Below are 23245 nucleotides of genomic sequence, written 5' to 3' on the forward strand. Positions count from 1 at the left end.
TACCCACAGCTTCTGCCTTTTCCCCATTGTCATAGTCTCCCAAGAAACACACTCATGAAATCAGACTTCTGATAGAGGATTTCTAATACTTTGTTGGGCTATTTACTTCTCTGTGTTTCCAGTGAGACCTTCCAGTTCTAATTTTGTGAACATTAGCTAATGTTAGTGATATGTAAATAAACTGTTTTAGTTAACCATATCCAAAGACCTAAAGATTTTTTATCTTTAATGTATAGTTTTGGGAACATTAGAGTTTGATTGACATTGCATACCAAGAATCTATTCTTATCAAAAAACTTCATATGATACCAGAGCAGAAGGTTTACTTGAACAGATATTTAACTGGGGAAATGGATACAGACATGGAAGCCACTAAAGTAAGGTTTCTTTCAGGGTAGTGCAGTTGACCTTGGAAACCACAGATTTAATGTTCTGTCTGTTCAAAGGGGATCTGTGTTGTACGTGAGAAGTTGTAATTTTCATGTGTCATGATAAGGCATATGTGCAGGATGGTTTTCAGGAGTCATGTCACTTAGCTGGCGAATGCGACCAGCTAACTGCTCAGCATCGTATCTCTGAGTGACTTTGTGTCCTTCTCTTCTCAATGATCTGAGCAATGCTCGTGAAGGATCTGATGATGTTGATAATAATGAGTACTATATGCTAACAGTAGTCCTCTAAGCGCTTTACATGTATTATTACATTCACTGCTTAGGGTACTTGGAAGTTCCTGTGCTTGGTTGCTTAGTCGTGTCCGAATCTTTGCTTCCCCATGGACTGCAGCCCACCAGGCTCCTCTCCATGGAATTCTCCAGGCAAGAATACTGGAGTGGGTTGCCATGCCATCCTCCAGGGCATCTTCCCAACCCAGGGGTCGAACCCAGGTCTCCTGCATTGCAGGTGGATTCTTTACCATCTAAACCAATATTTGTTGAATGCAAGGAGTGACTAGAAGTTTAGAAATGTAAGAAGTTGTTATGAACATAGTAAAAGTGGGAGTTTGGTTCTTAAATATATAGAATTTGAAGATGTGTCAAGGAAGAGGAAGACTGTTTTAGGTAGATGAATGCATGAACAAAAAAAAAATCATGGAAATGATAATGGACTGGTCTGAGAAGAGGGACATTTTGGATAGCAGTAGAAAATTATTAGCCAGATATTATAGATTATATAGCAAAGAGAGTCAAACTTGGGGTTTGAAAACATTGATATTAGGGTGAAGAGTGTTGGAGGAATTTTTGTGAAGTGATAGGAAGCAAAGCTAATATAGACAAAGTGGAAAGGAAGGGAATGTGGCAGAACTCAGACCATTCTGGATCAGTTATTGAAGGGTTCACTTTTTCTGTTTATTTCATGCATTCAACTCTATTTCCAGTTTCACATTCTCCAGCTCTAAATTTAATTCACTTGTATCTTATATATTCATGTATCAAGTTTAGAACGATTAAATTCGTATTAAACACTGTAGAGAGTTTCAAGTTGGAGAGAAATGTACACTGAGTCCTTAAAGCAAACACTGAAGGTAACAGGCTTATATACAGATAATTTATGACTCTCTTTCAAACATATGGAGAATAGGAAAGGTGTGGGTTGAGTATAGACTTATAGAAGCTAAAATAGAAGAAATGCAGGCAGCATTTCTGTTGTAAAAGAGTGAGCTTTAGATTCAGTAGAGAAATTTTGGCCATCTTAGGAAGTTACTTTCCTACCTTAAGTAAATTACTCTATGCAGATCTCTTATTTACAAAATGAGGATGATGTACTACTCCATAGAGCTGCAGTAAGGATTTTTTTTTTTAATGTTTAAAAAATTAGCCAATAGTAATGTATTTTGATGGAAGAAATTTTGGAAAACACATAAGCGAAGCATTAGAGTGAACATAAAAATCAGTCAAAATCCCACTGCTAAATATTCTTAACATTTTAGTTTATAACCTCTTAGTTACATGTAGATACACATGCATATGTACTCGTACACATGCATATATAAAAGTTTTTTTAAACAGTTCTAACATCATGCTATACTGTAATAGGCTCTTTTTAAAAACTCAGTATACCATAAGAACATTTTCATGGAAATACTCAACTACATTATAATTTTTAGTGACTATACAGTTTTCTGTTATTTGAATATTATTGTGCTTTCTGTCATAATTTGGCATTATTGGGCATTTGATTTATTCCAGATTTGTTGTTTCGTTGTTGTTTTTGGATCTTACGTTAAACACAATGGAATGATTAGTTTCTTGTGACTCTGCGTTAGGATACAACATTGGGATACTGCACAATACTTCACAATATTACTACAATGGGATATTACATTGGGATACAGCATTGAGATAAGCCCAGAGGTGTGAACTTTCAGGTCAAAGGCTTCATGTGTATTATTGAAAACATGAAGCATTTTTCTATTGTCCTCTGAAAAATTTGTATTATTTTCTGCTCTCACAAGTAACATATGAGGGTCCTGACTCCCATACCTTTGCCAACAATAAAAACATTGTCATTTGTTTTTATCTTTGCTTGTTTCCTAGGTGAAAAAATGGCATTTAGTTTTATCTTGCAGCTCTGTGCACTATAATATTTCCCTGAATGTTAGCCATTTATATAGATTTTTCTTTTTGTGAATATTGTGAGAATTCAATGAGATTGTAAGTGTAAATGATAAGGTTTAGCACCTGGTATATATTATCATGTTATTAAGGATCAGTGTTCTTTTTTATTTAAATCCTCACCCCTTTGCATCTCCTTTCCCAGTCATGGTGCTAGTAGGAGAATACTGTAAAATCTTGTTTCATTGTTAAGGTTATTGTTTTTACAAAGAGACAGTAATAAATTATCTCTTGATTAAATTTTGGGCAGTGAACTTGAGGTGCCTGGTTTCACATTTGCCTTTTAATAGCTGAAGTGTGTCTGATGTGATCTACTTCACCTCTCTAAGCCTCAGTTATCTCATCTATAAAGTAGGGGTAATAATTTTCTCTCTTTATAATAAAGTTACCCTTATAGGTTTCAATGAGCTAATTGATGTAAAGCAGTTAGTACAGTGCTAGGTACATATCGTCAGTATTTTCTCAGAGGTAGAATCTCTAAGAAGGTCAGTTTACTTATTAATAAATGATGATCAAGGATTTCTTTACCAATAAATGCAAAGAAGTCTTTAGGACTAATGGCAAATTGTTTGACTTGAGGAGAATCTTGAATTATATGCTGAGGAGTTTAATACTGTAGTTTTATTTCTTAGCATTATTAGGTGCTTACCAGATTAAAATCATACATTAGTTTTTTGTTTCCTTTTAGAATATCAGTCTGGTTACAAAGGAAAACATCAGAGGGAAGAGAAAAAGCATCAAATGACTTTAATAACTGAATAATCAATTTCTGAGTTATTTAAAGTTTGCTTTTCTCAGGAAAGATAAATGTGTTGCATTTTCTCTTAATTTTAGCAGTTGAAGATGTTAGTAGAATACTTATATGTGTTTGTTATCTTCTATTTAGAATTGTTTACTGTTTATAATACATATAGGTAGATATTGCTTTTAGAAAGCTTTTGGAACATTAGTTTATGATAATGAACTTTCTTGAAAGTATACATGTATGTTAAATTGTATTTATTATAAATGATAACTATATCTAAATATAATTTAATATTTAACAAGTATAGTAGATAAATTTATTTAGGCTTAAGTACTAGAGGTGAAATATACTGATTTATTTGCTCTTTTAAAAATTGTTTACCCTAGTCCTACAAGAGGAATAAACATAACATAAAATTCATTAATAATTTTTTAAATCTCATGATCAATTATCCTTTTTTTACACCCTTATTTTATGTAGAATTAGAAATCAGAAACAATGCAAGTTCCTAACAGTAGTGGATATGTTAACCAGTTGTATTTTTATGAATAGAATAGTATGTAAACAGTAAAAATATTATATGTAAACATTTATTGATACTTCAAGAGCTGTTTATAGTATATAATTAAGTGATGAAAAAATTTAAGATATGTAAGTACATAACAAATCAATGACTATTCCATACTTGGAAGAAAATAAGTGTATTTGTTTGCTTACATAAGAAGGGAGGGAAAAACTAAGACATGTTGAGGTCTTGGTTGGTAGGATGTCAGGTGATTTTTATTTTCTTCTTCATTAGAACCAGATGTGATTTTGAATTTCTGTATAATGATCATTGTTGTTTGTGGACTGCTAGTCCACACGCCACCTTTGGGCATACTCGGAAAAGCCATCCTTTCTGGTGAATGCAGAACCACACCAGGATGCACTGCTTGGCCAGGGCATATACTGTTAGCTTCTACTGCCCCATTTGGTTTTTCTTTTTTTCCTCCCACATAATGAGCAACATGCACAATTGTACATGATACCCCTGAAAACTTACATATAAAAATTACTTAAAATTAAAGATGAAAAGAAATATATGACCTTTTAATGCATCTATTCTGGGCAGGCTGTTCTTACTTGACCTCCAAACAGATCGTGTGGGACCTTTGGGCTTGCTCTTGCTGCCTCTTTTCTGCTTACCACTTTGCTCAAATGAGATTAATCCTTCAGGATCCAGCCAAAATTACCCCTCGTCTTTGAAATACTTCCCAACCACTCTAACACACATGACAGTTTCTCTTCTAAATTTCTCTTGAACCAGGTCAAGCACATGGATTGAAGGGGGTGGTGGCAAACAAGTTGCATCTCACTTGCTCACTGCAGACAACTGGCAGTGACTCCTTAGAGCACAGTGTTAAGAATGATTCTTGAACTACATCTGGCTTCAGTGGGAAAGAGGATTGCCACTCATTAGGAGCCTTAGTCCTGCATGTGGAAATAGCACATAGGTAGCATGTTCACATGCATTTTCTTTGCCTGGCTTAGACGTTAACTGTTTCATGTATTCACCTTGGTTTGACATTATGGATTAAACCTCCAAGATACTTTTCATTGATAATATTTGTTTATTTTGTTGTTATTGTTTTTATTATCCACTTAGAATTTATCATGGGGCCTAAGTAAGGTATGACGGTACTCAGTAAGTATATTTCAATTGCTCTTCCTTCATTCTCAATGTTCAATTCTTTTTCTAATTTCCCTTGGTCTGAAGCACTTTCTTTAGCAGTTTTTTTAATATCAGATCTACTTGTGATGAATTCTCTTAGTTTTTCTTCATCTTGAGACTATTGTTTAAAGAATAACTTGGAAAATATTAAAAACCTCTTTTCTTTTTAATCTAGGCCTTTTTGTGACGCCCTGAAACTGTTTGTATGTAATGTAACTTACCATACATACCAACTTTAGTGTTACAGCTCCCCATTGGAATAAACTGTGTGTGTGTCCTAAGTCCTCAGCTGTTTAATATGTTTACTTTAAACTTTTCCTGATATAATGGATGCTCACTAATATTTGTGAAACTAATTAAATAATTTTAAAAAGAGAATAGTACACATAAAATTCAGTAGCCATAGTACACTTGTCTGTGTAAATGATTTATAAATTCTAGAGCAAAATCTATTGTAAATAATAATCAGTCAGATCAATAACTACTTGTAAAATACAAACGTCTGAAAACTACCATTATGCAATCTAGTCACCTAAGAATATATATTTGAAAAAGTGAAAGTGAAGTCGCTCAGTCGTGTCCGACTCTTTGCGACCCCATGGACTGTAGCCTATCAGGCTCCTCCGTCCATGGGATTTTCCAGGCAAGAGTACTGGAGTGGGGTGCCATTTCCTTCTCCTATATATTAATGTACATATATATATATTTAGAATATATATTTAGATCCACTAATTTGCAAGGTATTTTCCAATCAGGAGAAATGTACTGAGAATTCTAACCAAACCTAGTAAGTTGAATCTGAGAATTTCAGGAAGATCTCCTTGGAACTTGGTGATATTCTGTATTTTTGTTATTGGGGTTAAAAGTATTTTTAAAATTAGGTTATTAAATTATTTCTGCTTACTTTTTTCTGTGTACTTTTAAATTCTGCTTCCATTCAAAGAGATCAGGATAGAAGAATGTACTTATGTCAAGATATAGGTGGCATTTTTATTGGATGCTGTCCATTGGGCCAAGCTCTTTTTGTGTATTTGAAAAGTAGACTGCCTTTCATTTGTAAGTATTAACAATTGAAATAGATTTTATGGTGGTTAAAAAAGCTAACATCTATAAAAGATGTTTCTTGATTTTGAAAGTGAAATGTGCTCCATTAATTTGTCATACTGAACCAGTAATTATTGAGTGCTGCTATATGCATGCTGATTATCTTTAATCCTTGATTTGAATTTAAGAATGGCAAATTAGAGAAGATATATATCCTGACAAAGTTATTTAGTTAAGCAGTAGAGTTGGATTTTGAACCCAAGTTTTTCTTAAATTTATATTACCAGATTTTTCATTAATAACATTTGATACTAACAGAAAAGGTCTTATACATGTAAAAAATTTGTTAATTATTATTTGAGATAGGAGGTGTAGATATATTTATAACTTATAACTCAGGCTTTTAAAAACCTTGACTGCCATTATAAAAAGAAAAAAAGCCCAGTTCACATAGATTTTTGCTTTGTGTGAGAGTACAAAATTAACTGTGATCTTATTTCTTATAGCTGTAGAAAACTGCAGCATAATAATCTTTTAAAAGTGGATAATATGCTTAGTTCATGACCAAAAAACCTGTAAAAACCTCATTACTTAAGTAATAAGTATAAAATAAGTAATAAGTATAAAAACCTTATTAAGTTAAACTTTTTCACAATTATTGTAAGTATGCATATTTTATGTGGGTTAATACATGTACATTACTGATTATAAATTCATTTAGTCTTTTATTTCTTGGTGAATGAAATGAGACTTTAATGCTCCTTTTTTAGTTACATGTATTACAGTTTCTATTTTGTAATAGTTACTCACTGATTTTTGGCTTGCTTTCTGAAATGGTTTTGGTTTATATTTTATTTTGTTACTTTTCTACTTCCCACCCAAGCAGTTACTTTTCTTTTGGATGTCTTTCGTTTAATTTGTTATGAAATATTGCTTATATAAGTCAATTCATAATAGATTTTAGATTGATTTAATAGGAGTGATGAGTAAAATTTACTTTTACTTGGAGAAGCAAGTGATTAAAATTTTTTCTCCAGGTTTGTAGTTTATACTTTTGATGCAAAATATTGAAAGCAAAGGAGAATGTCATCATCAAATGGAATGTTGTTTTTTAAAAATAAATGCTATTATTAATTGTGGTTCCTTGACCAGATTTCCTTAGACCATTTTAAAACCCGAATGATCATTTTGGTGTAATTTGTTCTCACATTTTTTTTAAAAGTGTTGATCCCTTCCTAGTAAGACCAGATCTAAACAAAATTTCTTAAGAGGATAAGCTTTATATAGCAACAACTTCTAGATTTAGAGCATGCTTTCTTTGGCAGAATAATGAAATGTTTGCCACAAAGGTTTAATTTTATTCTTGTCTGCCATAGTGTGATTGATACATGGCATCATCTTCTTACTGGAAGGAGACCTAACATCAACACTGACAAGTGTCACAAGGGTTATTTAGGACAACCTCAGCCTTGTCCCAGTTAGTTTCAAGATGTCTGCCTCATACATGTTGAGCCACCGCATTTCCTGCTTTAAAGCTTGTGTTATGCCAACATTACTATCTGTGCTGCCTCAACTACAAATTGGATGAACAGCCCGTGACACTTTTTCAATATTATTACATTAAACCAAGTGGATTTTGATTGATAACCTAATATTCAACTAATGCAAAACATCAATCATGGCAAGTATATTAATTATTTAATATTGCAGTCTAATTCAGAAATCGATGTGCTGCATGAGGGGAAGGGAAACTCATGGTTCCCAGAAGATTTAAGACAGGGAATGATTAAAAAAAGACCTGCTGTACTCCTGTGTGTTAGTTCGATACAAATCTTTATTCATTTGCCAATAATCTCTTCCCATTTTCCACTTCAGGACCATTTTATCAGTTTTGAGACCTATAATTGAATTAAGTCTGCTTTCAGCACAGGGCAAAAGGAGTTGCACAAATATTGATGAAGTCATGACAGGGACAACCCAAGAGACAGACCTCTAAAGAGGACAGGCTTTATACCATTTGTTGCAAGATCCTTCTGTCAGTGTCTTGAATCTTACCTCTCTATTTAAAAAAAAAAATTGTTTTAGCCTTTTGGAATCACTCTTAAAGACTTTTGTGTTTAAATAGCTATCATAGTAACAGATTTATATAGCATATTGCAATATATAGTGCACTTTCATATACTTTATCTTGCTTATCTTTTCACAGCCACCCTATGTGTTAGGTAAAACAAGAGTCAAAAAATCTGCACATCATAGGTGAACCATTTGAGCTTCAGAGAAATTGGATTATTACCCAAGCCCATTCAACTGTTTTGTTGTAGAACTTAGATTTGAGATATTTTGCTTCTAGAACCAGTATTATATATCATGCTCTCTCATGTAGTATTTATGTTCTCATGTTGGTTTATCTGTGTTATTTTGAGATGGCCACCCTTCCTTGTCTTTCTGCCCAAAGTAAGACTAAACAAAACTGATTTTCATGAAGAATTTGTTGAAACTTCAGTGTCCCAAGCTCTGATACATATTAAGCTTTACAAATATGCAAACCTTCTAGATATAAATGAAAACGTCTTGTTCTGTTATGGGGCTTGCCTGGTAGCTCAGCTGGTAAAGAATCTGCCTGTGATGCAGTAGACCCTGGTCCAATTCCTTGGTTGGGAAGATCCACTGGAGAAGGGATAGGCCACCCACTTCATTATTCTTGGGCTTCCTTGGTGGCTCAGTTGGTAAAGAATCTGCCTGCAGTGGTGGAGACCTGGGTTCAATCCCTGGGTTGGGAAGATCCCCTGGAGAAGGGAAAGGCTACCCACTCTAGTATTCTGGCCTGGAGAATTCCATGAACTGTATAGTCTATGGGGTTGCAAAGAGTCAGACACGACTGAGCGACATTCACTTTCACTGTCACTTGATCTATTATATTCTTTACTTGAAGAGAATGGCTTTCTTCAATGTGTGTGTGTGTGTGTATGTATATACACGTGTATATAGCAAAATATATACATGTCAAATATATGTATACATATATGGAGGGGTGGTGGTTGGGCGCTAAGTTCTTGTCCAACTCTTGCGACCCCATGGACTGTAGCCTGTGAGGCTCCTCTGTCCATGGGATTTCCCAGGGAAGAATATTGGAGTGGGTTGCCATTTCCTTCTCTAGGGGATCTTCCCAACCTAGGAATCGAACCCAGGTCTCCTTACTGCAGGTGGCCTCCTGCACTGCAGGTGAATTCTTTACCAACTACGCACAAAGTGGCTTAAGTGTATTTTGTCATTAAAGTCACTAACCCAACTTTCTTTTGGTTTGTGTTTGCCTGGTTATATCTTATCTCTTTTTTGGAAACTGTTCTGAATCCTTTTTGTCTCATATGTCTCTTGTAAATCACACATCCCTAGATTTGTTTCATACCCAATCTAAGAATCTTCTCTGGTATTTTTGTTATGATGACCTTTCTTTAGTTTTCTTTTTAGTCACTGATTACTAATATTACAGTAATTACTATGTTCCATACCAGACTTGACTTGCCTTATTTTGCTTGCTTGCTTCTTCCTGAATTTTTTTCTCTTCTTATTGTATTCCTCAGAACTTTTTTCATATGTCTTTGTGTAGTGAATTTCCTAAGACTTTGTATGCTGAATATTTCTTTATTTTTCCTTTAGTTTAAATAATAGTTTATTTGTTGAATATAGATTCTAGATTCACAGCTTTTTTATTCACTTTCTCTTGGAAGCTTACACTCTATTGTCTGCATTAGTGTTAAGTAATCTGATGTCAGTTCTAATCTTTTATAGAGGAGTGTGCTTTTTCTTTCTGGAAACTTTTAAACTTTTCTCTTGATCTATAATAGTATAGCCTTAATTATCTTTATATAATACTTTGCTGTGATTTTTCTTTAATTCTCCTGTTCACTGCTGTATGTACCCTTTCAGTCTAAGATTTGAGTATTTCTATATCTAGGAAATTTGTGTCACTGTTTCTTCAAATACTTATTCCCTTTTATTTTGTCTTTGCTTTCCTTCTAGGATTCTTATAGATGTTCGTACTTCTACTCCTGTTCTTAATTTTATCTCATTTGTTCTTTCATGCCTTTCCCATGGCCTTCTAGGAGAGTTCTTTCCCAGGGTTCTAGCTGACTAATTCATTCTGGTCTGTAGTTATTGTGCGTTCCGTTCATCCTCTGGGTTGCTTATTTCAAACTATTGTATTTCTAATATTCATTATCTCATATTGATTATTTTTTGTAACCATTTTTCATATTTAATTTCTAAAAATCTTCCCCTGTCTTTGAATATGTTATTATACTTATATTCCTACTCAGTCTGTTTTCTCTGGATGAAGTTACTTTCTTTGTTGTTATTCTGTTATTTTTAAGAACACCTCAGAGTTCCTAAACATTTGCCTTGTGGATTTCTCTTTTATTTCCTTGCAACATTCAGCTGCCTTGGCTAGTAATTTTAATCTAAGAGTAGGGGTAAAAGTCTAGGCTCTAGCTTGTGCTCATCCAGATTAATTGTTCTACTGTGGCCTCAATCAACCACTTTTTCCCCATAGTGTCCTCCTGCTTTTTAAAAAACAACCCAAAACAAAGCAAAGCAAAACCACAGCCCACTATCCACCACACACATACACAACCTCCCAGTACTGTCCTCCCAAACAACCACTCACTGTTGCGGGTGCCTTGGTCCTTTGAGTGTTATGGGGCTGGGTAGATCTACCCAGGGGCCTTCCCAGGTGGTACAGTGATGAAGAATCTGCCCACCAGTGCAGGAGATGCAAGAGATGTGGGTTCGATCACTGGGTTGGGAAGATTCCCTCGAGTAGGAAATGGCAACCCACTCTAGTATTCTTGCCTGAAAAATGCCATGGACAGAGGTGCCTGGTGGGCTACAGTCCAAAGTATGGGAATTTTGTGATGTGAACACGTGGGGAAAGTTCATTACTTCATTTGTGAGAAAAAGGTGTTTCTCCACAGGAGGTTTTGTTTAGATTGTAGTTTGTTATGGTATTTGCTACCACTTCCCATGTGGTATAACTTTGACAAATACCAGAGGGATGTAAACTGGAGTACAGTAGTATGCCATGGATTTTAAGAAGGGAATCGACATGATCAAGCTTAATTTTACAAAGATCATGCTGTCTTACGGAGAATGAATCGACATAGGGCAGGGGTCATTGAGACCCATTAAGAAGCTTTGCAATAATCAGAGAGAGAAAAGAATGATGGCCTAAAATAAGACATAGTTGTGAAGATAGAAAGAAGTGGTTAACACTACGTGATAACTAAGGATATTGGATAGCCAGGACCTTATGGTTGATTATGTTTGTTTATATTTGGAAGCAAAGGAAAGGGACATGTATCAAGGAAGATGCTTAGTTTTCTTTCAGGCGTGTCATTCCAAATGTGTATTTCCTAAAATCATTTAATTTAAAGAATTCCTTGGAAACATAATGAAGCAATAGCTAATCAATCTTTCTTTCTTTTTTAAAGATTAATTTCTTATCCTTGATTCCAAAATATAAATAACTCAGAAAACTGAGGGATTTTTCCTAAGTTTGTGATGAAGTCAGTTGACAGCAAAACCTACCCTTAAATGAAGCTGTTTATCATCTTTGTTCATCCCACTTTGTGTGGACATTCATATTTTTCTTTCAGAATTGTTAATATGTATGATGATGAGATGCTGCTTGAAGTATTGCTGTCTGTGTTTTATGACATACACCGTAGGTACCTTATTACTTTTCTTAAAACCCAAAATATTCTTTGTTTTTATTTTTTTAAAACTTTAGTGCTTAATTTATTAAATTCATATTCAACAAAACATTGAAAAAAACTTGAATATATAAACAATGCCGAATTTGATTAAACTGGCTTGAACATAAATACCAGTTAAAAATTTAGTATAGCTGATCCTTTTGAACCTTTCAAATAGTAGATAAAACATACGTAAATCCAATGAGTGTAAAGCACATCCTTATACCAAAACAGAGTACCAGAAACGTCCAAAATATTCTGATGAAACATGTCTAGCCTCAGTGGTTTCAGATAATAAATTATGGACTTCTTCTTTGAATCTGAGCATTTTTGTTCTCTTATACTACATTATTTTCCAATAAGAACCATGGTGTGACAGTGTACCCATGGGGAAAAATGAAGCAGATGTGACTTATATAGTATAAATATACTTCACTGTAACATAGATTGCTGAGTTCAGAAACAAAGCAATATGTATGGTATGCTTCTGTTTGGGTTGAAAAGAAAAAAGGAGGAGAAGTACACAGACACACACAGAAGTATGCACACACACGCGTAGACTGTCTTTGGAAGGAGAAATAAATAGCTAATATCAGTGGTTGAGAACTAGGTGATAGGGTGAGTGATAGGAAGATTTAATTTTGTTGTAGTATATATACACACACACATACAAACATATTACACTGTCAGATGTTATACTGTGTGTATTATTATTTTTGTTTAAATTTTAAATTACACAAATGCTTAAATGAAAACTTTCTTGTGAACACTTAAAAATTCATTAAGACTTCCAGCTCTAATAAATATATTAATCTGATAATAATAAAGGTAAAAATAATTATGCAGTTACTGGCCTGCTGTGGCACACCTTGTTGCAATCTATTTCTGTCACTTGTCATTAGAAGTGCATCCAGAGAATTAGTTTCAGAAACCCTTAAAATTTTAAATGATGATTACATAGCGTTGTCAGAAGCAGAAAAGAGAATGGCTAAAGAGGAGTACTAATCAGTAGACAGTGGAGTTTATCCCCAAGATGCCAGACTGGGCAGTGAGAGGGAACATTGGAAGCCACTAGTGTAGTTTTCAAGCAGTTGATCCAAAGGGAAATGATAGGGAAATTTGAAAGAAGATTATACAACAAGACAAAGGAAACAGAAGTAAATATATTTTTGGCAAAAAAAAAAAAATTGGAGACAAAATAAAGAGAAAAGAAATAACATTGGGACCACTTCAGAGAAAAATAGGTGTGGGGGAAAAGATTAAACATTATGAATGCAGTACTGTTGTCAGATGTTCCATAATTATTTTCTGCATTGTGGTAGAAGTATAATTTTGTGTCAAAGCAAATAAGGCGTGGTGTTAATAATGGAATTAAAATACTGCTTGATCAGAGTGAGAATAGGGAAAGTCCATTTCTCACTAATAGATTAGCATTAACCGAAATCAGGAAAAACATCCAGCTATTGCCATATTCCACCAAATGTGTATTTAAATTATCTTTGCTACTTGTACAGTTATTTGTATTTTGTCTCATCAGCACTCTTTTTTTTAAGTGAAAAGCAAGAAATTAAATACTTAAAATATATATTGTGATATTTGATGTTTGTGTTTTCATTGGTGATTATTTTTTCAATATTATTTTAGGTTCTGATTTATAGAGGGCACTAAGTTGATAAAATTAATGGCAGGAAAAAATTTAAGATTTAGTTTCTTAGCTATGCACTGATAAATACTCTTTTTGTGCATATTCTTTGTATAAAAATGGACCTATTGATGGATGGGCATTTGATAAAGCAAATATAGTAAAATGTCAATTGTAGACTCTAGATGGTAGATAGAATCTGTATGTTTGAACATTTTTGTAATAAATGTTAAAAAATAAACTAATGAGAAAGCTAATGTAAAATAAAGATAGTGTACAAATAGTAAAATGATAATATGTTTGATTTTTTTTTTTTGTTCTCTACTGACTTTGAAAAATCTGAAACATTTTACTAGACAGATATAAATTTTAGGATTAATACTACTATTAGATATAAATAAATTATCTGTTCCTAAGGAAATTGTTTTGTCCTTAAAAATGGGGTTATTATGAACATTAGGAAAGATATATGAAAAAATTAGAGGGGTTTGTAAAATATTTTTGAGGTAAACATAAATTATAGCAGACAAGGATTTAACAACTATTTTAAACTTTTATTCTTCTATTTTAGGGAATCTGGAAACATCAAAGCTGGATTAGAACATCTGGTAAGTTCTAATTTTCTCTTGAACATTTGCATCATCTTTGATATCTGCATTCTAAATGAACACTTTTGAATGAGCTTTGAATACCTTGTATTGAGAAAGTCAACCATTTCCCAAAGGGTCAGCTTACTGTTATTATGTGAAGGCACTTACATTTTCATTTATCTTATCATTTCAAGGGAATTAAAATTTTTTTAAATTACTTTTTTTTTTTTTGATGTAGAGATGAAATAAAATGGATGACAATCCTTGGATTGATGATTGCTTTAATTATAAACAAAAATGTTTGGTGTAGAATTTTTGGCATATCTTGATCTGACAAAAACAAGCTTGTGTTTTAAGGAAAAAACAATCAAATATTGCATGCATAAATGTGGTATGTTTTAGCAATTTAACGGCTTTGAAAGAAGCGCACAGCTTTGTTTTTCCTAATGTCTTTGCTTTATGAATAATGCATTGGTTTAAACTACATTCAGTTTTAGAATAAAAAATAATTGAGATGCAAAATTTTCAGTTTAAGTAAACATTTTTAAAGCACCAGTGAAATTCCAACTGACTTAACATTAAAATCTGTCCATTGATCAAAAAGTTGGAAAACTGCTGTGTTATACCAGGTCCAAAATTCATTGAGCTCACCACATTGATTGTTCATTACAACATTAAGTAGTTCATTTAAACAGAGCATTATAAAGTCATGCTCTGGTTTCTGGTCAGATCCAAATGTTGAATAATTAATGATAGAGATTCTTTTGTAAATACAATCTAAGTACTTTTTTAATGCAAGACTTCATTCGTGAATCATATTGTAGCTTTGTTAACTATTAATGTGCTTTTGTTCTGCTCACCCAAGAGCAAATAGGAGCAGCTCCGTTTTTATTTACAGCAGTTTTAGAGTTGAAAGGATTTTTGGTTTTTCTTTCAATAACTAAAGGAAACTGAGGAAATCTAAACTTTTCAAAGTGATTAAATCATGCTAAAAATTACAGGTTTAGAAAAAAATTACAGATTAATTATTAGAAGCAGAACACAATAACCAAGTTAGAAAAACTGAACTATGTATATATTTCCAGATTAGAAGTAAATAAATAACATTGTTATTCTCATTATTAAAAATTATTTCTTGAATCGTCATTTCTCACGTAAGAGTACAGCATATATTTAGGAGATACATATGGGCATCGCAATAAAAATATTAATCTGAAACATCTAATGCCAGTATCAGTTGGCAGCTTATAACAAGGAAGAACAGCTAAGGTAGTGCCAATCGCTTGTAAATTATTATTTAATAAAAGGCTTTATACTTAGGTGATTCATATTCATCAGTAAACAAGTTAGATTCTTCCTTTGTTTAAATTTTATATTTTTTCATACTTACTAATGTGAGTTTATCTTCAGTGACAGTGTCTTGCCTTTACACTCGACTTGTAACCTTGTGTTGTGGCGGTTTTCTAACTACCCTGGGCTGCCAGCTTATCTCCCTGTGGCAAATAGCACTCCAGACTTCCAGTGCCCGCTTTAGCCAGAACAGTGCCCGTTTTTAGTTATTTTGTATACTTTTAAACTTTTAAAATAAGATTTCATTTGAACAGAGTTCTTCAACTATAGGTATTCTAAAACCTTTAATGAAGTATAGCCACTTGTATTAATTTTAGTCAGGAGTAATGGTTTGTTAAATTATTATTTCCCATTCTTGACTCTAAGCTATATTTAATTTTTATATGTCATAAACATCAAATGTGTTTCAAAGATAATGCGTTTTAGGGATCAGAGAGCCAGCATTAATATAACAGGTAGTGGAAGTAGATGATTTTAATGCATTTTACCTCAGTTACTCAAACTCTGTAGCTTAACATTATAAAAATTGACCCACTGACTGTGAACTATTAACAACATTATGAATACATAGCATAATATCACATATATACACATATGTATTGCTTTGTACACTACTAATATACAGTAAAGTTAATGATATTCTTTGTAACTGTCTAAAAGGAAGTAAATGTAAGAATTCATTGGTTAAGCGCTAAAGAAACCTGTCAATGTAGCAACTCTGGGCTCCTTACGTTTGTTCTCTCTCCACTTCCCAGCTGAACAGTACTTATAGCCCTTGCCTTCTAGCCCTTGTACTCTTTCTTTGAATTGACTGTATGCCAAATACAGTTAGAACTACAGATTCTAATAGATTGATTTTAAAAATATATATAGTGTAAAAATAAAATGAGAAGAGCATCCCACACATTTAGAATTAGTTTCTTCTGTTTATGTAGCCTTCTTCAGCCTTTTTCTTTCCAAATTTACTTGGATTGTCATAGAAAATTAGCATTGTCCTGGAGAGAAGGTAAAATCCAGTATAAATTTAAATTTAGTTTAAAAAAATGACATATGAAGTATGTTATATTTACCACAAGGACACATACATGGTTGCACTGTCTGTACCCTGTTTATGGGCTCTTCTTGATATATATGGAATCTGTAACCCTGGAAGGGAGAAAGCAGGCGTGGATGTATGAAGAGAAGAGTAAGATGGATGGACTTTGTTTCCCTTGGACTTCCTCAGGGGTCGATTCATTTATTTGTCACAATCTCTCAAGCCCTGATTCAGTCTTTATTTCATTATTCCTCTATCTGTGTTGCCACCTTTTCCTGTGAACTGTCCAGCATGTCATCCCTAGCTTAGATTTCTTTTAGTATACTCCCCAATACCATTTTATTTATCTTTTCACAAACTCGTCTACCACCCAGAAAGACTATATCTGTTTAAAATTCTAAACACAGCCTTTGAAGGTTGGTGCCCCATGATCCATTGATAATTCTTGCCTGATGATTGAGAAAATGAGATTTTTCCAGCTTTACTACTCCCCTGTATTTAGGAGCCAGCGTTCTACTGTAAGGTCCCAGGTTTCATGTTTCTAGGAAGACGTATGACCCGTCGGCTCAGTGGTAAGTAAAGAACCCGCCAGCCGATGCAGGAAATGTGAGCTCAGTCCCTGGGTCAGGAAGATCCCCTGGGATAGGAATCGGCAGCCCACTCCCACGGGGTTCTTGCCTGGGAAATCCCATGTACAGAGGAGCCTGATGGGTTATAGTCTAGACGGTCTTTAAGAGTCAGACACGGATGTGCATTCTACTCTAAAGAAAAGCCCATCCTTCTTATTTTACTTTTCTTTTTACTGTGATCAAAGACTCATAACAGATTATTATCAGATACTTTTCTTATTTACTTTGTCACTCAGATTGTGCCAGATTTGTCCAGAGAGTCCTCTTTCAAGATGATTTCTGGGTCCTTTCGACATTTTTTTTTTTTTTTTTCTCCCTGAGCATGTCCTCATTTTCTGATAAACATGTTTCAGGGTCATCTTATACCTTCCCTGTCCCACTCCCAGAATCAGCCATTTCTTCAGATTACTGTATCTCATTTTAAAGGAGAATGGTATTTAGGAGTCAAGGTCTGGATATGTGATGTGCTCATTTTCTCTGGAATTTTATTGCTTCTAGGAACTTTTAGTCCTAGATCAGACAAATAAATAGAGGGAGGGAGGTTAGTACATAGATAGATATTTTTAAGAACATATGAATCATACTGATGCCTCCAATTTCAATCCAAACCACAGAGTTCTTCCTTGTTCTCCTCCATTTCATATTTTTATTTATGTAAAATGAGAATCCAGACTCCTGTAGCACTAATATGTTTACCCATTTGCTCAATCATAATATACATAAAATAGTCCCAAAATCACTACAACTGTATCTTTTGAAAACAGACTTAATTAAAAGACTTCAAGATTTATTTCCAGTTTTTCCCCCTTGGGTGTAGTTTAATCATTTGAAATATCGTCACATTCATTTGTTCCCACTTATGGGCTTCCCTTGTGGCACAGCTGGTAAAGAATCCGCCTACAATGTGGGAGACCTGGGTTCGATCCCTGGGTTGGGAAGATCCCCTGGAAAAGGAAAAGGCTACCCTCTCCAATATTCTGGCCTGGAGACTTCCATGGACTGTATAGTCCATGCGGTTGCAAAGAGCTGGACACTACTGAACGACTTTTACTTCACTTCACTTTATATTTAATTTTAGGTGCCTTTGTTCCCATTCTTGTTGATTTAATTATGTTTGAATATCCGTAAGATTAACATGTTTCCAGAAGTCAAAATATTATATACTGTGCTGTTCTCAGAGAGGTGTTACTCCCTTCCTTTCTAGCTATTCTCTATTTCTTGTAGATAGCAAATTTTATTAATGTCTTGTTTGTACTTCCCATGCTTTTCATAAGATTAAGAATATATCCTGGTGACTCAGATGGTAAAGAATAAGCCTGCAATGTGGGAGACCTCGGTTTGATCCCCAGGTCAGGAAGATCCCCTGGAGAAGGGAATGGCTACCCACTCAAGTATTCTTGCCTAGAAAATCCCATGGACAGAGGGGCTTGGTGGGCTTCAGTCCATGGGGTTGCCAAAGAGTCAGCCACTACTTAGCCACTACACAGCAACAGCAACTATATGCTTATATGTATGTATTCCCATTTCCTCTTTCTTATAAAAAGCATATTATATATACTTTTGCTGTAATTTGCTCTTTTCACTCATTAGTGTATGCTGGAAATTACTCCATAATTACTTGTGTATCGTTATATTTACTGTGTTTCTTTCTCTGTTTAGCTGTGCTCATATGTACAATATTCCCCAAGATCTTGCACATTCCAAGCTGTTTTTCTGGAGTCTTGCCACTTGAATGACAACTTGGACTAGACATAAAATCCTTGGCTCACAGTTTTCTTTGACTTTCTTGAAATATTATTCTGCTTTTGATATCTCTGGTTTAGTTCAGTTCAGTTGCTCAGTCATGTCTAGCTCTTTGTGACCCCATGGGCTGCAGCACACCGGGCCTCCCTGTCCATCACCAATTCCCGGAGTTTACTCAAACTCATGTCCATTGAGTCGGTGATGCCATCCAACCATCTCATCCTCTGTCATCCCCTTCTCCCACCTTCAGTCTTTCCCAGATTCAGATATCCCAGATATCTCTGGTACCAGCCTAATATTTTTACCTTTATAGATTTTTATTTTATTTTTGTTTTTAGTTCTCTCAATTGTTTTCCTGGTTTTATTCAGTATTTCTTACTAAGTTTTCATTCAAATTTATTCTTTTTTTTGTATCTTATAATGTATCCTTCATATCTGAAATATTTCCCCCTTACATTTATGTTTTTATTCTTTGAATATCTGATTCTAGGTTTTCTTTCTATTATTTGTCCAAATGAGTCTTGTGCTTTGTAATTGGTTTTAAGGGAAGAATTTTCATGTATTGTAATGTTTTAATCTGGTTACTATGTGGGGGTGATTTTTATTCCTTTCCCTCCCTCCCTCTCTCCCTCCCTTCCTTCAGTTTAGAAACCCTAGGTGTTTTGTAGACAGGGCTCCTGGTTTAAGGGTGCCCTCTTCTGCACCATATACTGTGCTTAGGCACTCAGTCGTGTCCGACTCTTTGCGACCCCATGGATCGTAGCCCGCCAGGCTCCTCTGTCCATGGAACTCTCCAGGCAGGTGTAGTAGTGTGGGGTGCCATGCCCTCCTCCAGGGGATCTCGCCAACCCAGGGATGGAACCCAGGTCTCCTGCATTGCAGGTGTGCCCTTCAGTGTCTGAGCCGCCGGGGAAGAGCTCCCACAGTGTACTGAAGCATCATTCTCAACAGATGGTGATGGCAGGGAGGGAGGGGTTGGCATGTCTTGTTTCTCGTTAGCATGTTTCTTACTACTTTCTTCCATGTTTTCTGTTTACCTGATTTTCTCCCAGAAGCAGCGCTTCCTCAGGCTGCCTTTTCTGGTTTCACTCATTTTCAAGCCCCTTTGCTCTAGCTAGTGCTCTGGTAACACCGGCTCCTGGGCCTGTGTTCACTACTTTGTCATGTTAGTGTTATACTTCTTTTTTTTTCCTGGGGATGATTTTTGTTTTTATTTCCATTTATGTATTAAACTTAAAGTTATTATCAGGGGTGATGACAAGGGGAGATATCTTAGAAAACTTTTGCCTCAAAAGAGAAATTTATAATGAAAAATGTCAGAAATCAGTGTTCAATAGCCCTTGAATCCAATTCAGTCTTCCTGAGGTCCTCCTAGAGTGATCAGAATGGTCAGCAGAATTGAATACAAAACATCTGAGTTCAGTGTGAATATCTACTCAGAGACTTAGAGAAAATCATTGCTTATAATGTCATGCTTAGTTAGATTTTATAATGAACTTAAGGAAATAGTACTTTTTATTTGATGAAAAATCATATACAAATTAAAGACTTTCTGATGTGACCCCAGTATGTATCTTTTAACACAGTAGGGTTGAAGGAGTGGAAGTGGGTGGTTATTAGGTGGTGATGTTGCTTCTGACTTGTTTTATTAATGATGTCCTAAAGTGCCAACAATTGACTCTGAGTTCTCTGTTATATCAAAGGTAGCTGACTCCCTATTTTTCTACCTCTTACGTTTTTAACTTCTGAATAATATAGTGAGTTGTAGCTCTTATTGAAATACTCAATGAGGGTTAAAATATTTTCTTTTTAGAGTGATTTTAATACAGTCAAGTAGCTGATAGTAACATACATTTTTATTGTTACAATTATAAAAGTGTACAGGAGATAGAATCTTATCATGTAATTATAGTATAGCTATTATTGTTTTTTATTAGCAATCTATAAAAATAATTCTATCCTTTCCTCTTGGGAGAGGGCTTAAGATCGGAATATATTGGGTTGAGCTAAATGAAAAATTGCCACTTTTTTTAAGTTCAGAATAGTTTTGGGGGTTGTTTCTGACTTGAAAGAAGGACTGCTTTGCCATGTCTCCTTGGGCAGAGAATGAAGTGAATTGTCCTGATCAGTATGATACTTCTAAAGCTCCCCTTGTTTTCTTTTCTGAAAAGTCAAATAACTGGAGATACGTAGGAGTCGGAGAACATGACCTAGGTCAGTGCCCCTCCATCTTTAATGTGCTTATGAATCTCCTATAGATACTGTTTAAACTCTGGGTCTGGGGTGGGGCTTAAGAATTTGCATTTAGCAAGCTCCCAAGTGAGGCTAATGCTGCTGGTCCAGCAAACACCAGAAAGAAAAGTACATTGAAAGGCATCGACTTGAAAGACAAGTGGGCAGGGAACATGGCCCTTGAATCAGATTAAAAATCTGGCTGGATGTATCCCCCATATAGTCATGAGTATGATTCTGCAACCTATGAATGATCGGGAGAGACAGACACTCCATGGGTTTACACAGGACCAAAATTTCATCATCTTACTACTCTGTGAGAGTCGCAGAGGGCCAATTTTTTTTTTCTTTATTTGGGTTCTGGATATTAAGTTGTATATTTCAGAGCTAGAGCTGGGCACCAGAACTAACACCTTGTTCAACTCTAGGTGGAAGGTTAAATAAGTGATGATAAATCTTTTAGTACAATGGGTTATAAGTATTTACAACTTTAAGTGGGATTTGCTTTCTATTAATAGTTGGATAGCAAAAGAACTCTGGAGCCATACCTGTGGGTTTTTTCTCCCCACAGAGGTCTCATTTATGTTTCTTATATTGTATAACATTTGAGAGTGATGACCTACTTGTCCTTGTGGTCAGGCAACACAGTCTGGCCATTTTAAGTGTTGAAAAGCAACTGTCATTAATAGCTTGTTTAGCCCATCAGTGGTTTGTAGACTCTAGTTGCTGCTTGCCAGAAATGTAGGCAGGCCCATTGCTATTACATGCTCATCGATAGTACTACATTCTAGTAAAAGCCCTTTTCTCTCTGTTTTAGGCTATTTTGCGTAGAACTTATAAGTAAAATGGCTGTATTTCAGTTCACAGTTTAATACTTTTATTTAACAGAAGCATAAACACAGTTAATATATTATTATCATACTTTTGAGGATGCAAGCAGAGGTTTTGAAACCTCTTCTCAAAGCAGAGGTTATGAACCCCTGCTCATCCTTTGTCTGTTACATTTTAAAATACCTGTCTTATTTTAATGTTTCACCACTGTGTTTTGAAAACATTTTTGACATTTGTCTAAATGAGTTTGAGAACATAATTATCTCACAATGCACTGAATTTACTCATACACCATATGTATGTGAAATATGTAAAGTATGTAAATGAAAAATATCTATTACCTCATATACTACCTAAGGACTTCAGTGTAGTAAATCCCTCTCCTCCCAGCATTTTAATTTTTTTTTTCACCTAAGCCAATATATATCTGAGGTTTAGGGTAATTGTGTGTGTTAAAACAGATGCTTTGCTTAAACTGTGATTGTGAGATAAAACAGCATGTTTTTCTTCTTTCTGAAAGATCAATTCCATAAATTTTTCTCTCTTTCCTTTTAACAAATAAGTGTGTCCTATGAATATATGCAAACTAAAATACCTTTAAATATGGATTAAATGTTAATATCATGTTACTATCATGATTTCTTGCTTTACAAGTCCTAAATCTGGGAACCAGCTCACATTTCAGTCAGGAACAGTACCTTGCCAGTGATCCATTTCTCTGAAACATTTTGATTAGTTACAAGTTTATTAAAAATTGTTTCTGAAGTAAATGGTTAAAAAATATTATCTTATCATCCAAACAGCATGAACTTAAGCCCTTTTTCCGAGTCTACCTGGAGCCTACCCTTACTCTGTCTCCTCTCTTCCAGAGAAAAATCTGTCGGTTTTTGTTGCATTTTTAAGACACAGTGATTTTGTGGAAAATGGTAGCCAGTTAGCTTAAAAAAATAATAATAGAAAGAACAGATGACAATATGTCATGTAATTTTAATGATACTACTAGTAGTCTCAGATTTATATTTAACCTAGATAAAATTTATTTTCTGACCTTTATGCATGTGTGTTTATAAGCTTTCTAAAGTAGAACCAAATATTTTAAGTGCATTAAATAACCCTTGCTTCCCATTATTCAAGAGTCTGAAAGTCAGGCTATTTTTGAAACCACAAGAGTAACTGAATATTGTATTCGGATACTTATAATATTTTAGTTCTAGACACCATAGTTTCCGTCTCACTGTAGAGAACCTCACAAGGTACCTGTTAGTTACTTTATGCTTTTTCAGGATCGACGGTCTGTAACTGTAGAAAGAGAACTCACAGCAGAGGTAAC

General features: G+C 34.5%; 1 protein-coding gene across 5 annotated transcripts in view; it reads left to right on the top strand.

Moving 5' to 3' along the window:
• RSRC1 (arginine and serine rich coiled-coil 1) overlaps positions 1-23245 on the top strand; it is a 402069-nt gene that overhangs the window by 164822 nt on the left and 214002 nt on the right. For all 5 annotated transcript variants that reach the window (XM_061168207.1, XM_061168208.1, XM_061168209.1 and 2 more), the window contains one exon: positions 14076-14112. In XM_061168207.1, coding sequence (XP_061024190.1) covers positions 14076-14112 — 37 coding nt within the window. The remainder of the gene's footprint in view (positions 1-14075; positions 14113-23245) is intronic.

Source organism: Dama dama, chromosome 19, assembly GCF_033118175.1.
Source record: "Dama dama isolate Ldn47 chromosome 19, ASM3311817v1, whole genome shotgun sequence".
Lineage (NCBI taxonomy): Eukaryota > Metazoa > Chordata > Mammalia > Artiodactyla > Cervidae > Dama > Dama dama.